We start from the raw sequence: 16,405 nt of genomic DNA, 5'->3' as shown, positions 1-16,405 counted from the left end.
AAAGTAAACCTAACTAAAAAGTCTCAGTAGCCTTCGTTTTTTTTCAGTGAAGAAATATATATTCCCTACAGGTGGTTTCCGTAAAGTAGTTTTAGTTGCAACCTAGTTTCCATAGGAAGAGGTCATTTTCAGCTGCCTACTTCAGATTGAACAAAAGGGGGTGGTGATGGACGGAGCATCTGAACCAATCAAACACTCACACCCAGTCAACAGATCTGGGATTAATCCATCACCGTTCTTTAGCCCACTCTGCCACCCCAGTTCAGACATGGCCATATGCAAATCAGTCTGACCCTGTGCCTCATGGGAACAGTCCAGCCCAAAATGCGAAGCCATGCCGTCCCTGGACCGGAAACAAGCTTCCGAGGACCGGTTTCTGGCATTTCAGCCGTCTTCGGCCTGGCTTGCTTGAATCCAGTGGCAAAGTGAGCAAGAGACTCACGTCTGAGCATACCCTGCCAACTTATGGCGAACAAAGCGGTACAAAAGGGGGTGGTGATGGACAGAGCATCTGAACCAATCAAACACTCACACCCAGTCAAAAGATCTGGGTTTAATCCATCACCGTTCTTTAGCCCACTCTGCCACCCCAGTTCAGACATGGCCATATGCAAATCAGTCTGACCCTGTGCCTCATGGGAACAGTCCAGCCCGAACTGCCAAGCCATGCCTTCCCTGGACCAGAATCAAGCTTCCGAGGCCCGGTTTCTGGCATTTCAGACGTCTTCAGCTCGGCTTGCTTGAATCCAGTGGCAAAGTGAGCAAGGGACTCGCGTCTGAGCATACCCTGCCAACTTATGGCGAACAAAGCGGTACAAAAGGGGGTGGTGATGGACGGAGCATCTGAACCAATCAAACACTCACACCCAGTCAACAGATCTGGGTTTAATCCATCACCGTTCTTTAGCCCACTCTGTCACCCCAGTTCAGACATGGCCATATGCAAATCAGTCTGACCCTGTGCCTCATGGGAACAGTCCAGCCCGAACTGCCAAGCCATGCCTTCCCTGGACTGGAAACAAGCTTCCCAGGACCGATTTCTGGCGTTTCAGCCGTCTTCAGCCCGGCTTGTCTGAATCCAGTGGCAAAGTGAGCAAGGGACTCACGTCTGAGCATACCCTGCCAACTTATGGCGAACAAAGCGGTACAAAAGGGGGTGGTGATGGACGGAGCATATGAACCAATCAAACACTCACACCCAGTCAACAGATCTGGGTTTGATCCATCACCGTTCTTTAGCCCACTCTGCCACCCTAGTTCAGACATGGCCATATGCAAATCAGTCGGACCCTGTGCCTCATGGGAACAGTCCAACCCGAACTGCCAAGCCATGCCTTCCCTGGACCGGAAACAAGCATCCAAGGATGCTTGATTCCGGTCCAGGAAAGGCATGGCTTGGCAGTTCGGGCTGGACTGTCCCCATGAGGCACAGGGTCAAGGCTGATTTGCATATGGCCATGTCTGAACTGGGGTGGTGTGGAGTGCAAAAAAACGATGGATTTAAGCCCAGATCTCTGTACTGGGGTGAATGTATGACATTGTTCTGCATTCTGTCCATCAACTGTTGTTTTTGCATTTGAACCAATTGAACCTCACAGCCATTGTATAAAAACCGGGGCATAACTTCCCCTACTGCCTGTTAAATGACTGAGAATGGGGAAGTACACATGGATTGCATTTCTCCATTATGAACACTCTGCTGCAGGCATGATGTATAAGAAATGAAATGTCAAGCATTGAACACAGGGTATAGAAATGTCATTCTCCTGTAAGTTGATAACTTGGCAATGGCAAATTAACAGTTCACATAAGAGTAAAATGTCTACACGTTCAGTTGTTGGCAGCTCTTCATTCACTTACCTTGGCTGCTGCTGGCCTGCTTGCATGGGGTCTGGACTAGGCCTGCCTGTGCAGTGATTCCTGATGTCTTCTTTTCTAAGGCAGGCAGAAGAGAAATGGCATAATTTGGGGGACATTCTTGAGTAAAATTGAAAAGGCAATGTTATGAGCTATCCTTTGGCCACCTATCAGCTGAAGGGAGGTTCTCAACAACTTAGAATGTGCAACAGAACAACATATTTGATTTTGCTTAATTGGACAAGACCATTTTCTGAAATTGCTGAAATGTTAAGAGCAACTACAGGAGCTCCAAACTGATAGAAGCCCTGTAAATGCTTGCAGTAGCCACACTCCAGACACTTCAGCAAAACATATCTAGGCATACCAGCCAAATCAATGTGTTGCTTGAAAGAGAGGAATAACAATATTTTTTTAAGGACATTCACTGAAAAACTCAGAACAGTCTCTTTCTGCCAGGTGTCTCGGACTATAAGAATTCATTTAAACTCTTCTATTCAGGAAGATAGAGTCTAAAATACACTGCAGGCTTGTAGCTTCTTTCACCCTTATGCCTCAGTGCGGATCTCCTTTTCAAATTCCAATCCTCAGAGGAGCTTGATTCATTCCAAATTAAAAGTGGTAACAGGACATATGTGAGCCAGAGGTTTTTTCATATTTATAGGGGATTCATGTTCAAGTAGACCATTTTTTCAAAGTTTACAATTGTATCAATGCTATTCATTAAACCTTCCATGCCTGATACGCCTATTCCTCAATTTAATATCTGTGGGCCAAATTACGACTTTTGTGGACAGGGTTTCTCCATCACAAACGTGACGGATATTACTTCCATCAAATTACAATTTCATTATATCCTTTGGAACTTGGAATACGGCAGACGAGATATCCGTCACGTCTGTTATGGAGTATCCCATCTGCCAAACTTGTAATCAGACCCTATGTCTAATAAGGCACAAAGGCCAATATAAACAGGGGTTCAGTGTATCTGAGTTGATCAAGATCTGCAGTTTCTAATTCTCTGGATATATTTTAACTGCTCCAACCACAATCTTGGTTAGAATTCACTTCTCTGGGGCCCAAAAGAACTTCCCGCCATCGCCACTTTTCCATCTGACCAAATGTCTTTTCATTTATGTAGTGTATCTTGAATTAGAGTAAGCAGTGCACCAAATAATATTGAAATAGTTTTAGGTTCATATGTTTATCCCAGGAAGTAAAACTATAATGGGGACTAAAAGCAATGTGTATGTTTTGAATGCATTTTGAAACTGCTGATGTTTTTAAAATTCCTTTCTGTTAATCCAGAGTTCCCTATCAGAGATTTTAGGTATAAAATGCCCGCATAGTTCTTCATTCCATCTGACAAACCCTTTCAATAAGTTCAGTTTAGAAACAGAACTTAGAATTGTGCAGTGGCACTACCACCTATTCATTCTTCCTTGTGATCTTCTATTGCTAGTGAGGTGTAAGGGAAATTAGTTGAGACAGACCGTTGTGAACCAAATGTCAGAGTTTGAAAATAATCTTCCACTAATTGCCTCTTTCTTGGAGTAGCAATGTCTTACCTAGGCCAGGGCACCCACATCCACAGATTGGCAACTGGCAATTCAAACTACTTACTGAACCTCAAGATGTGTATTTTAAACCATACCCTTCCACATAGACCTAACTGTGCAGCACCATCTGTGTGATACAAGGTTGGCCTGACCCCTAGGTACTTTTCTCGTGCATCTCCATCTTCTTTCTTAGAGATGGAAATAGCATTCAAAAGTCACATTTTGTAAGGTATATACACATTTTGGTAGTTTCACTTTAGATAGTACTGTGGTAATTTCCCTCATCATTTCACACTTTGAAGACTTTTACATTGAACATTAGGAACTTGTCCTGAAGCCTTGTATTCTGTATTCCAAGGTGTTTGAAAGATCTGTATACTTCTTTCAGAATGCAGACTAAATTTATGTGACCTTTCCACCTTTACAATCAAAAGGATTGACGTCTGCCACATAATTTCCATTTCACACTGTCCTCCAAATTCTGTGATCATGCCCATCTGCCTTGGTCTTGAAACCTTAGGATATCCCAAGAAAAAGCTATCCCATAAGCAAAGAGCAAACCCTAATCTGCTGACTTGCTTTTACTTCTCCCAACCTTCCGGGGGCCCTGAAATTGATTAATATCTGATTATGTTTGACCTGGTCTAAGAAAGATTCCAAAGCCAGGGAAGAGAGCAAATGTGGCCAGGATGAGTCCTGCCTGGTACTTCTTTCCAGCACCACGTTTTCCTATAATAGCCCATTTATTCTGACCTGTGCCCTAGGCTATACTATACAAGAGACTGACACAGGCAAGAAACATTTTCCTGGAGTTTATCTGTACTAGAACACAGAAAACCTAGGACAACTTAGAGAGGTCAAAGGTTTGGTTATTGTCAAGAGATTGTATAGTAAGGCTGCACTGCTTTTCCTAAAATTGCTCTTGAATTAGAAACCTGTTTTCTTCCAATAATTCCTTGGACAGAGGCAGAGGAGCATGCACAGTATGTTTGGTCATTCTCCTCCACCCCCTCCCCTTCCCATCATACAACCCAAGTCAAGTCAAGTCAAGTCAAAACAAACTTTATTTGGTTTGTTACAACCATAAAAGTACAATTTACCTCTTATCTTACTAAAACAGGGAAAATAAAAACAACAGTAAATACATAGCACGACGGTATCAATAAACATATTACATCTTAATATACATATACTTTGACTATCGTTTTTAAAACCGGAATGTTATCACAATTAATTTAAATGAGACGCTCAAATCATATCTATACATCATCTTCTTAATCATACAGCACTATTTTAATCACTAATTGTTTCACGTTTATTTGATGTCAAGGGCTTATATTATTAGATCTTACTCTGTGCAGCTGAGGAATACCTTAACTTTTTTCATATATTTCCCCAAGGCACAGGCTATATCTAAGTTCTCCATTTCCATCAACAATTTAGCAGCTTGCATCCTATTTACAATATTATAATTTTTAAAAATCGGACGTAAAATCTCCTTTCGTAAATCTAAAAACCACATACAATCTAATAAAATGTGTATAATATTACAGGTAGTACCTAAAGTGCAAGTGCAGATCCCATTACAACTTATCATTTGATTTCGGGCTCCATTATTCGCGTAGCATGGGTTTATTCCGATTCTCATTTTTAGGACTTCCCGCCTTAAGTTATGACTTGGTAACCGGTCCACATACGGAAAGTGTTGATCAAGCTCCCAGGCAGATGTCATGTGGGCTACTGAGCTTTTTTGTGAGAGGTACTCCCGGTCATAAGTGCGGGACATATCCGTGCCTTGGAGCCTTAGCTCTCTCTTTCCTGTTATTATATGATCTTGTAGTGGGCAGACCTTCAGATCGAGCACCCTGTATGCATTCCTTATTGATGCTCTAGCCTCCTTTGCCCAGGGTAGGTCGCTCTTTGTAATTTCCTCTTTGGCCCACTGGGAGATTTTGAGGAGCTCATCTGTTCCCAATCGCTGCCAGAATCGTACAAGGGCCATACAGGCGGTTATCGCCCACGAGGTAATTCCCAACTCAAGTCTAACCGCCTGTACCATAGAAGATTTAGGCAGTACAAATAGGCTTTTTAATATATTACCCTCCTCTCTATCCCAGGGGGTCTTACTGCTTAAATAAATGACTTCAGCTCCGTACAAGAATTGAGGGGGCACCATTGCTTGATAGGCTTTCAGGACCGGTCTGTCCGACATTTCTCCGTATATATTGTTGAATCTTTTTAGACCTTTCACGGAAGCCAATGCCCTCATTTTTAGTGCTTGTAAATGAGTATGCCATTTCAGGGTACCAGAAAACCACATTCCCAGGTATCTATATTCAGATGCCCTCTCGAGTAATACTGTGCCCAGGTACCAAGAGAACTTTGTTTTTCTCCTACCAAAACAAACAATTTTTGTTTTCTCCATATTTACTACTAGTTTTTTGGTAGTACAGTATTCTTTGAATCGATTTAATTTTCTTTGGAGCCCAATCTCCGTCTGGTCCATGATTACCAGATCGTCAGCATATAGGAGGCATGATATCTGGTTTCCTCCCAGTTTTGGGTTTGCCCCTCTAACCTCTCTCAGCTTTTGAGGCAGGTCTGCTAAGAACAGGGAGAATAGTAGGGGGGCAAGTACACAACCCTGCCTTAAACCGTTCCCAATTGGGATTCTCTTCGTCAATCCTCCCTCCTTATCCAGGATTATCTGTGCCCAGTTTTCTGTATGCAGTTCTTGGATTATGGCTAGCAGATCACCCAGTATTTCATAGCCAACCAGTGATGTCCACAGCTGCACCCGGTCCACCAGATCGAAAGCTGCACGGAAGTCCACGAAACAGGCGAATAATTTTCCCCCCTGATCGATCGACTTCCGTGCAATGGACCAAAGAGCGAAACAGTGGTCAACAGTTGAGTGGCCTTCTTTGAACCCTCCCTGTTCTGGTGGTATTATCTGTTTGTTATCCACCCAGTCCTTTAGTATACCCAAAATTACTTTTGAAAAGACCTTTTCTCCTATATCCAATAGGTTTATTAGGCGATAGTTTTTTGGGGAGTTTACGTCTCCTTTCTTATGTATTGGCCTGACGATTGCCCCTTTCCAATTATCTGGGAACTTGCCTGTATTTAGGATCTCTTGAAACATATTAGAAAAAAACTCCGCCCACCAATCTACATTCGTTTTTATTATAATTGCTGGTAAATTATCAGGTCCTGCAGCCCGTGTTAGATTTAGCCTTTTTATTATACTTCTAATGGCATCTGGGGAGAAGTGTGCTTTAATTTCTTCCCTTATTCTAGGCCAATCATTGGCCGTTCTCCCCTCCCTCTCTGGCCATATGCCATAAATTTCTTTCAGGTATGTCACCCACTTGTCCTCTGGGACCGAGCAGTGTAGGGTTCCTGAGGCTTTCCCCGTACATTCCTGAATTACCTTCCAAAAACCTCTCACATTCTTTTCTTCAATTGTCTCAAGTAAATTCCCCCAACATTTGTCCTTAAATGTCCTTTTTTTATCTCTAATGGTGGCCTTATATTTTATTTTTAGTTTCTTAAGTTCTATTACCGCTTCATCACTATAATAAGCTCTTAGATATCTCTCCTGTTTTCTAATAGTGGCCTTGACCTTACGACATTCATCATCGAACCAATGGGAGGTACTATCGGGGTATGGTTTCATATTATTTACTACTTTACGATTACCGTGTTTTAATTTTAACCTGAGGCATTCCACCATATCCCTTATTGTGTTCTCATACCATATTATGCCCTCCACTGGTGCTAGATTATCTAAATTCACCGTTAGCTGGTGTGCACTCAGTTTTTTTTATATATTCATCGGTAATTCTCGTAGTAAGTCGTTTGGGGTATTCCACCTCTACTTGAAACACTTTTTGTCTATGTGGGGAACTGCGTACCTGGAGTTCTACCTGAAGAGGGTAATGATCACTACCCTCAAGCCTAAGAATTTCAAATTGTTTGATTAAATAAAAGTTCCAGGCCTGAATGAATGCATAATCTATTGGGCACATTTGTTGTCCTATCTTAAAAGTACGATTTGCTGGCCGGTCTGCTTCCTTCCTTCCATTTACGCAGACCATACCTATGGCCCCCAGCAGTTGCCCAAGCTCATCGTCTTGAGTGGAGATCTCACAATGGGGAAAATGTGCGAGCTCTATTTTATATACTCCCAACATATCCCTCAACCAGGAGTCCGTTTTGATGGGATTTAGTCTATGATTAAAGTCCCCCAATAATATTAGTACATCTCTTGGATAGCAATCACATAGGTACTCCAGGTCTGATTTTAAACAATCTAGATCAGTCTTATATTCGTTTGATTTCCCTTTCTGTATGTACACATTTATAATACATAGGTTTTCACCCCCCAGCATGTTGTTTACGGTACACACTCTACTACCCAACGCCCATTTGCACTTAAGTTCGAGGGGTTCCATATCTTTAACTATCCTTGTTGAGATCAGCGTCATTTGGCCACCTGACGGTCTACCTGATTGGTTCTTTTTTGCTGGTTTTACATGGTGAGTGAAGCCTTCCGTAACAGGGGTTTCGTCGCACAGCCATGTTTCCTGGAGGCATACAATATCATTTTTCTTCAAGATGTTTTTGAAATCTTTCTGTGCTTTTATTCTATTGTATCCATTTACATTCCAGGACAGAATGGCAAGGCTGTGCAACGACCCTTCTTCCTAATCAATGTTACTCATATAGCTGTCTTCCTCACCATTCATATAGGCCAATTCTCTATATCTATTCCCCGCAAGGACATCTTCCACGTTCCACCTCTGATCTTTTGGTTTTATCGTAATTTCAAGGGCATCTTTCTTGCCTCTCCCCAGGCTAATCATCTTTATTTGTCTTTCATCTAGTGCTGCGTGGTTCCTAAGGAAAGAGTTCCCTGTCTTATTCAGTAACACCTCTTCCCTTTTTACTATTCGAATTCCTTCCCAACGCATCTCAGACTCTGCCTTTTCTATTGCATCTTTTATTAGGGCTGAGTGGAGTAGAACCTTTGTTATTTCCTTCCCCTTGCTATTCACCATGAACCCAACTTCTTTTAAATCTGCGGTGCTGACATATCTTAGGCTGGGACACATTGCAAAAGATGATAGGAGCTGTGAACGATTTAAATGGTTTAATTTCCTTGTTCTTTTCCCCCCCTTTTCCTGTCCTAATGGCTCTACAAACACCCAGTTATCTGTAGGGAGTTCTAGCTGTCGGTGTTGTAGTAATCCCTCTGACCTCTCTTCCCTGTTATGCCTACTTACTTCTTCTCTGTCTCTAGCTCTGTCCCCCATCACCTGGTTTAGGTTTGTGGGCCCCCCATCTACAGGTATGTCCATCCCCCAACCTACTACTGAGCTCTCCTTTACCCCTGGTTGGGTCCTCCTGGTAGCCTTTTCACCATTTCCCAATCTCTTCCTACTTATCCTCCTGCTTGGAGGATACAACCCCCACCCAGAGGTGTCATAGGTCATTTTTGAGTTGCTCTCTTTGATTTCTCCACAGTTTCTCAATTTTTTAAAGGCAGAGATTGACTTACCAATTTTATTACATGTCTGTTCCCATGTTTGACTGACAGGAGACTGCCCTCAGGAAATGACATACAGGACACAACCTGTATTTCTTATGAAAATAATTAAATGTATTGTTTCTTGCTTTTTTGTACACACTTAATTCTCTCACCTTCTTAGGCTTGTCATTTAAACCAATAACACATAAATGTAAAGGTAGTCGCCACAGACCCCTCTTCGGAGTCGCTTCCGATTCATCATTATCAAGGAGCTTTACTTACAATGATCAATATAGGTTTCAATGTTGATCACACATCATATACAAGATAACTAAGAGGTTGCATTATGATCATGGTGGGGGATTTTGGACACAAGTTCACAGTATCAGCCTGGAGAGGAGACGTTGTAAGATAAGGTTTGAACGGGATATTTAGAGGCGTTTAGGATTAAGGGGTCAAACTTTGAAATAAGGGGCTGCATCACTAAACATTTCTGGCTGACTATTTTATGTCGTCTTTGGTGGTAAGCTAAGGCAGTGTTTGCTCGAAACACATTTTATCACAGTATTATGGAGCAGGTCTCTGGAGGTGGCAATGAGTGAAAAGAATATCTGTTTGCATTGGTTGTGTGGCATTTTGTTGTGGTGGTGATAGGTTCTGTTGTTTTTTGTGCTGCTGCATTTTTGTGAAGCATTACTGCAATATGATATTGTGTTTCTGGGATTGCGCGTTGCGTTCCTGTTTTGTTGCTTTACATTGTTGTTGTGGTGTCTTTTGTATGTTATTGTGTTATGTTCTTTAGTTTACTTTAGACTAGCAGCCCGTCCCGACGTTGTCCGGGAGCAAATAGGCTTCAGGGCCCCTGCCCGCCCCGACGTTGTTCGTGGGTCCCCCTGAGCCTTCCTCCATACATTTCAGTATTATACCTCTATGTTTACTTTCTACGCTTTTGTAACCTGCACACGTAACTTTTTCCTGCCCCGTTTGGCTCACTTTTTTAATGCTCCGTTTGCTTCCTCTTGCTACCAACACACGTCACTTTTTCCTCCTATACCTCTATGTTTACTTTCTATGCTTTCGTAACCTGCACACGTAACTTTTTCCTCCTGTAATGCACCGTTTGGCTCACTTTTTTAATGCTCCGTTTGCTTCTTCTTGCTACCTGCACACGTCTCTTTTTCCTCCTATACCTCTATGTTTACTTTCTACGCTTTTGTAACCTGCACACGTAACTTTTTCCTCCTGTAATGAACCAATTGGCTCACTTTTCTAATGGTCCGTTTGCTTCCTCTTGCTCACGATGTACGCTTTTGTAACCTGCACATGTAACTTTTTCCTCCTGTAATGCACCGTTTGGCTCACTTTTGTAATGCTCCGTTTGCTTCCTCTTGCTCACGATTTTCATTTTTACTTCATTTTTCCGCCGCTCACCGCTCCTGAATAAATAAATAAATAACCTACCTCATCCGCCGCTCACTGCTTCTCCCCGCCTGTCCGCCGCTCCTCACCGCCTGTCCGCCACTCCTCACCGCCTGCCCGCCGCTCCTCACCGCTCCTCCCCGCGTCATGTCCGCCGGTCCTCCTCGCGCTCTTGGATGCCGCTCCTCCCCGCGCTCCTCATGTCGGGCACGCACGTCGCGGCTGGCGCTTCTTCCAAGGGACTACTTTTTTTTTCGGTACATTTTTTAAATAATGTATATTTATTAAGTTTATATAGCCTATGTCCATTTGCACACCCTGACGATTACAACGATGTATCGGGTGTGTGGATTGGCGCTGTGGTTCCCGAGTTTACCCGCCTCAAAGGTTCAAAGTTCTTCCTTTATAATAGTAGTATAGATATGTGAACAGATGCAGCTACATTTACAGCCAAAAGCAGCACATGCCTTTAAAGTACATGTGATAAACAATACTATTTACCACTGCCTAAAGTGGTGAAATATCCTTGCTCTAGACTTTCCTCTGCTTAATACAGGAGTCAGCCCCAAAGAGGGGCAATGAGTTTGTCTTCATTTAGCACTTGCATGTCTTGCTTTATGTGATTATTGACCGTATAAGAACAGCTGAGGATGATCATGATATGGCACTGTGGTGCGGCGTAGGAACAACAGGTTATAAAATGAGACTGTGGTGGGAGGCTGAAGGCCACTAGGTATTGATTTCAGCTTGGAAGTGAAGATTCAATCATCTATTATTGGGTTGCTTATCTGGTCCCACAGAATTCAGACAATGATAATGCAATATATGAATGTGTAGGATGTCTAAATGTGCCCAGAAAGGCAGGTGTGTCTTCTCACATACAATCAGAAATGTTTATATTAAAATGTAAGCAGTAGTTGTGTTCACTTGATTTTGAACAAACATTGACAAAGAAAAAATGAACAATACAAATATTTTGGGGGTAAATTTTTGTAAGATTTGCTGTTGGCAGTATTATGGACAATGATACCAATTACCAAGTTGAAGCCATGACCGTATGAGGCTCAAAGTAGTATTTCCAATTGAGGAAGCTTGAGCAGAAGAGTCCTCAATATGAAAAAAGGGCGGCCTCATTGGAGTAAGTTCCTCTTTTATGCAGAAGTCAAGACAAAAAAATAAAGTAATCCAATCGATTTGGGATGGGCATGGGTGTGAAGTAGTATTGAAAATCACCAGGGAATAGCAGGAGATTACCCAGAGTCTATATAAGCAGGGAACAGAAGGAATGCACAAAATGGGGCCCTTTAGGGAGGTTTCATTCTCTCTTTTGTTTTAAGTGATGGCCGGAAGGCTAGGCGTTTGCTCTTCTGTGCTGCATGGTCCATGGTTTCTAGTCCATGGTTGATCTGGGAGTCCAACTTTGAGAGAATTTGAATTGATTAGAAGAGACAAAAGCTCCAAAGAGGCATTTGTTGTTTTTCCCAGCTCGGACACATGACACTTACGGGCCAAGACCGTTTTCTGGCCTGAGAAAGCATTGTTCTGGTATGGTCTGAACAAAAGGTGGCATTGCATATCTGACACATGAACAAGTCATAATGTGGCTGAAGGACTTCAAAAGATTGGCTAATATGGAAAGAAAGGTTTTTATAGTCATTATGGGGGCTGTAAAACTGTAACGCTATTGGGAATAACATCATTTGCTGTTATGACTGTGTTGCTCTTATCTGTATTAAAACATTGGAATGTAAAGAACTCCTTTGAAGACAATGGAGTGGCGCATGGCCAATGATGATCTTTTGCTCTAACTTTCAAATGTTTTTTTCCAGTTTTTCCCTTTTAAATTTAGAATATTTGTACCCCTCCCCCTTTTTTAATAAAAATAAATATAAATATGTGCAAGGGATATGTTTCAATATAAATGTTAATTTGTTACATTTTAATTAGATCTGTTCTGTATTTTATCTCTTCTACACTGTGGCATTTCAATGTACTTTGTTTGCTAATTAAAATCTAATTTAAAAACACATTTTTTTTAAATGGCATGTTTATTAGCGATCAACCCAAACCTGAACTTCACATTGACTTTTTTGTACCTCTCTCTTGCTTAGCATAAGCACTGCACCCCAGCGGCCATGGAGATGTACTACGCCGAGGAACATGGTGGGGTTGGAGGAAGCCTCTACACAGCCCTCAGCCACCTCAGCCAGGCCAAGAAGAGTGCCCCTGTGCTGACCTCGTCTTGGGTTCCGGTGCCCAGCACCCAGAAGGTGACTGGCAAGGTGCAAGAGAAGCCAGCAGCCTCACCGCAGTAGGTCGGTGGGGTGGCGGATGAGACGAGGCCCTTGATTGGTCCCTCTCAGCATCAGACAGCATGTCCACCCTGAGAGGCGAGGCTGGATTGTGCGACTGGAGTACCGCAGATACTTTGGGGGACAGTATAAAAGCATTATACACACAGCACTTGCTTTCGAAAGTAAATTCTAAATCAGAAGCAGGCCACGGACCACAGAGGTGCTCTCCTTGAGCATTAGAGGTGAGGCAAAGGGTAGGTGGAGGTGTCACCAACACAACATATTGATCATTCCCCAGGAGATACCTTGTAATATTTTGAAACTCCAGTATTTGTCTTGTAGAAGAGCAGACATCTGCTCCTGCACTCTACCCTGCCTCCTGTGGTTCCTATAACTTTCCTCATCTCTCGCCCCAAACCACAGCCCCTTGGCACCACAGTTTATCACGGTGTTCCCCCTCCCTCATTGACACCCCAGAACCAAGGCTGGGGGACCTCAGAACTTCTGCCTGGATTCAAATCATTTTGTGGCAGGAGAATGCTTCTCCCTCGAATGACACAGGGTTTTTTGTGCTTTTTGGTTTTACCGCTTGTTATGTCTGAAAACGAGAGTTAGCATTTTCAAATTATGTATTATTTGATGTTGGGGCTGTTTCTTTGCATAGCGCTTCAGTGCAGTCAGTGAAACCAAGAAAGGATATGTAACTCAAAGCTGACATTCCACCCTACATTCCCTTTCTTACTTCTAGTCTCTGAGCTTTTCCTAGCTTAACTTTTCTCTTCACCTATCACCTGTTTCCATAATTTTTTTCTTGTCACTCACCACTGCATACAGCCTCCACATCTACATTGGCAGCCCACCCTACCTGCTCAACAGAGAGGGTCCTCACATCCAAAGGTGCAGGCACAAGGGAGAACCAGTCACATATCTGACACCACTTAAAGGCCAGTAGGGCTATGTAAGGCTCACTAATGTACCATATCTGTGCTTAATATGTAAAAATATACAAAATAAATTAGTGTCACACCCACACTGTTTTAGGGGAGTCCCGCGCCACCCGCTGCCTCCACAGTCACAACACTCTCATACTACCAGCTTCACCTACTGCCAGCATGTTGCCATCCACTGCCCCCAGTGGCAGAGTAGTAACACATTACAATACATAGACAAATGTGGCAGCCCATTGCAAACAAGCCTGGACAGTACGGAAATCCTTAGCCAATAAAAAACCGAGAACGAATGAAGTCACTACAGCTCTGCCCTTGTTAAAGTTTCATTTATTTACAGACTACTAAAATCTGCGGTCTAATCTTAACTCAGTGGTCCTGATCAGCAGAATTATCTGTGCGCATACCTAACCTCAGGCTCCTCTGCGGGGCTCCACCATCATCTTCATCGTCTGATCAATCTGCTCCACCACTGATGATATTAGGGCCACTGTTTAAAAACAACAGAATTGACCCTACTTGGAAAAGCAACCTATTGCAATTATAATTCCCTCCTATGAAATAGTTCAGAAGCAACATATGAATTTCTTTAAACACGTGATTTAGATTGATGTCAAAGCTGACATTCATGACTGGTGATTTAAACCTATCTTAGCTGGCCTCTTATTCGTTGAGGTGTTGAGGGTGTCAGCAGGCACTGACCCAAAACTGCAAAGAGATGATCACCACTCCTGAAAGCCATACAAGGGTACAGGGTGGGCAGAGATGAACACCAAGGCAAAGACACAGTATATTTGTTTGAGCTCAATAGTCGTGGAAATGCAGCCCTCCGAAGAGGGTGAGACCTGAAGTAGAGGGTCTCACCGCATATTAGCCAGTGCTCTGGTCTACCTTTGCCGAATCCACACATTCTTGTCAAGGTGTGCCCCCGCCCAGAAGGTTCAAAGCAGCCAATAGGAGGAAAACTCTCTCTGCTTGGGGCGTGGCAGATGCCTGGGGTCCTATTTTGAATCTATTTAACCACACCCCCTTACTGGGGATGCAGAATCAGAAGTGCTGCAGTCCCTCTCAAGCAGTTCTGCAAAAATATATAGTTTGCCAACAAAGTTTGGAAAAAATGAAGGAGTGCATGAAAGCGCATTATGTTAGAGTCATGAAATGTACCAAAATAAATACTTGGCTCACAATAAAGGTGCAGGTTGAGCATAGGCAAACTAAACTCAAACTAAGCAAAGCTCATACCTTTGCTGGAAGCACTTAGGAACGATGAGTCTCATGTCAGGCATTTCTTGGATCTCAACTTCAAACACCCCAACGCCCCTATTGACTTCCTCTCTAATTTTTTATGAATTCTAAGATGGAGCTGAGAACAGCCACCTCTTCCAGGAATACAGCCATCACCATTGTGATTCTGGTTCTGAAATCCTCCTTGTCCTTGTTCCTGCTCATCCCCCTTGGACTGGCTGCTCTGCTGCATCTTTGTTGCCAATTGAACGCTATTCATGACTTGGATGAACATGTTCCTCCATTGCTTTTGTTAGGATTCCGCATTACCTGCCCAGCGCACCTTACCTGCTATTTGCACCGGAGTAGGATTGCCTCCTCTGCTCCCCTGCTCCTCAAGTCAATACCTACCTCCCACTTCCACCTACCCTGCACTCCTCTTATCTGTCTCACCCAAAAACCCCTTCTGCTCATCCACTTGTTTCGCCTTTCCTCTTCTCACGCTCTATCCCGCCTGTCAAACCTCCCTTTAAATGTTGTGATTTCTAGATCTTCTCCTTTCCTCTCCTTTTCTTTCTCATTCCTCTTCACTCGCTTGTTCTCCTTGTCCATTGATTTTCCTACTTGCTGTCTCCTCTCAAAATTTCCTATTTTTGACTTCTCCTTTGTTCATCCTTCTAGCCCAGCCCCACTCTACAGTTCCTCTGAATTCTCCTTCCTCTTCCCCTTCCCTTCCAATTCCCCTTCCTTTCCTGGCTACTTCACACTTGGGTGGCCTCATCCCCTCTTCTTATATTACCTCCATGATTCCCTACGTCATTCCCTTTCCCCCGCTTCTCTCCTCTGATTCGAATACTCTCTCCTTCCCATTCCTTACACAGTCAGCTCTGAGCTCCTTCGCTGCCTGGCTTCAATCTGCCCCGGAAAGCGCTGCTGCTCTAATAACACTTTGTATTTTTTTTTATAGAACTTGTGATCTGTTGCATTCACAGAGCTGCACACCCATGTGTCTCAAGTGCCAAATGATTGTTCTGATGCACATTTTTCTGTTAGTAAAACATATAAATGTCTGCCCTGCTTCTCCGTCTCTGTTTATTCTCTCGCGACCTGTCTCAGGGACCCCTGCCATGTATCTGACTCCAAGTATAACCTGAGTTGGAGGGTGTCAACAGAAAGCATATAGGCAACCCCTCAGGGGCCCGAACGCATGAATGCTTGTGTATGTAACAGGATAAGCCTGTGTGTGTGCACAGTAGACAAAGGTGAAAAAATTAAGGGCACATTTATGATCCCCTTGCACCACCGGAGCGTCACTTTTTGCGATCCTCCAACGGCTCAGACAACAAAATCATATCTAGGAGGCCACGCAAAGCCGCATTGTGTGGCTTTGAATGGACTCTTACATATGGAGTAAGGCAAGGCAACGCAAATCGCTGCATCATTGGCATAGCTGGAGGGGAGAGGTGATCTGCCCCGGACCACAGTGTTTTTGGGGGCGATGGAGGTGAGCAAGTCGTGTCTGTCAACTACCACCATACCCCTGCATTCTGCAGCTCACATAGAAAGAGGAAA

At 43.3% G+C, this 16,405-nt stretch overlaps 1 protein-coding gene across 2 annotated transcripts in view; it reads left to right on the top strand.

Moving 5' to 3' along the window:
• LOC147711222 (neuronal vesicle trafficking-associated protein 1-like) overlaps window positions 1–15,903 on the top strand; it is a 107,450-nt gene extending 91,547 nt beyond the window's left edge. For both annotated transcript variants that reach the window (XM_086922008.1, XM_086922007.1), the window contains exon 5: window positions 12,480–15,903. In XM_086922008.1, the coding sequence (XP_086778134.1) occupies window positions 12,480–12,683 (204 nt within the window). In that variant the 3' untranslated portion in view covers window positions 12,684–15,903. The remainder of the gene's footprint in view (window positions 1–12,479) is intronic.
• The last annotated feature ends 502 nt before the right edge of the window (window positions 15,904–16,405 follow it).

The sequence above is a fragment of the Lissotriton vulgaris genome, chromosome 5 (genome assembly GCF_964263255.1).
Source record: "Lissotriton vulgaris chromosome 5, aLisVul1.2, whole genome shotgun sequence".
Taxonomy (NCBI): Eukaryota; Metazoa; Chordata; class Amphibia; order Caudata; family Salamandridae; genus Lissotriton; species Lissotriton vulgaris.
The sequence above is the reverse complement of the archived record's forward strand: the minus strand, read 5'-3'. Positions and strand labels throughout refer to the sequence as shown.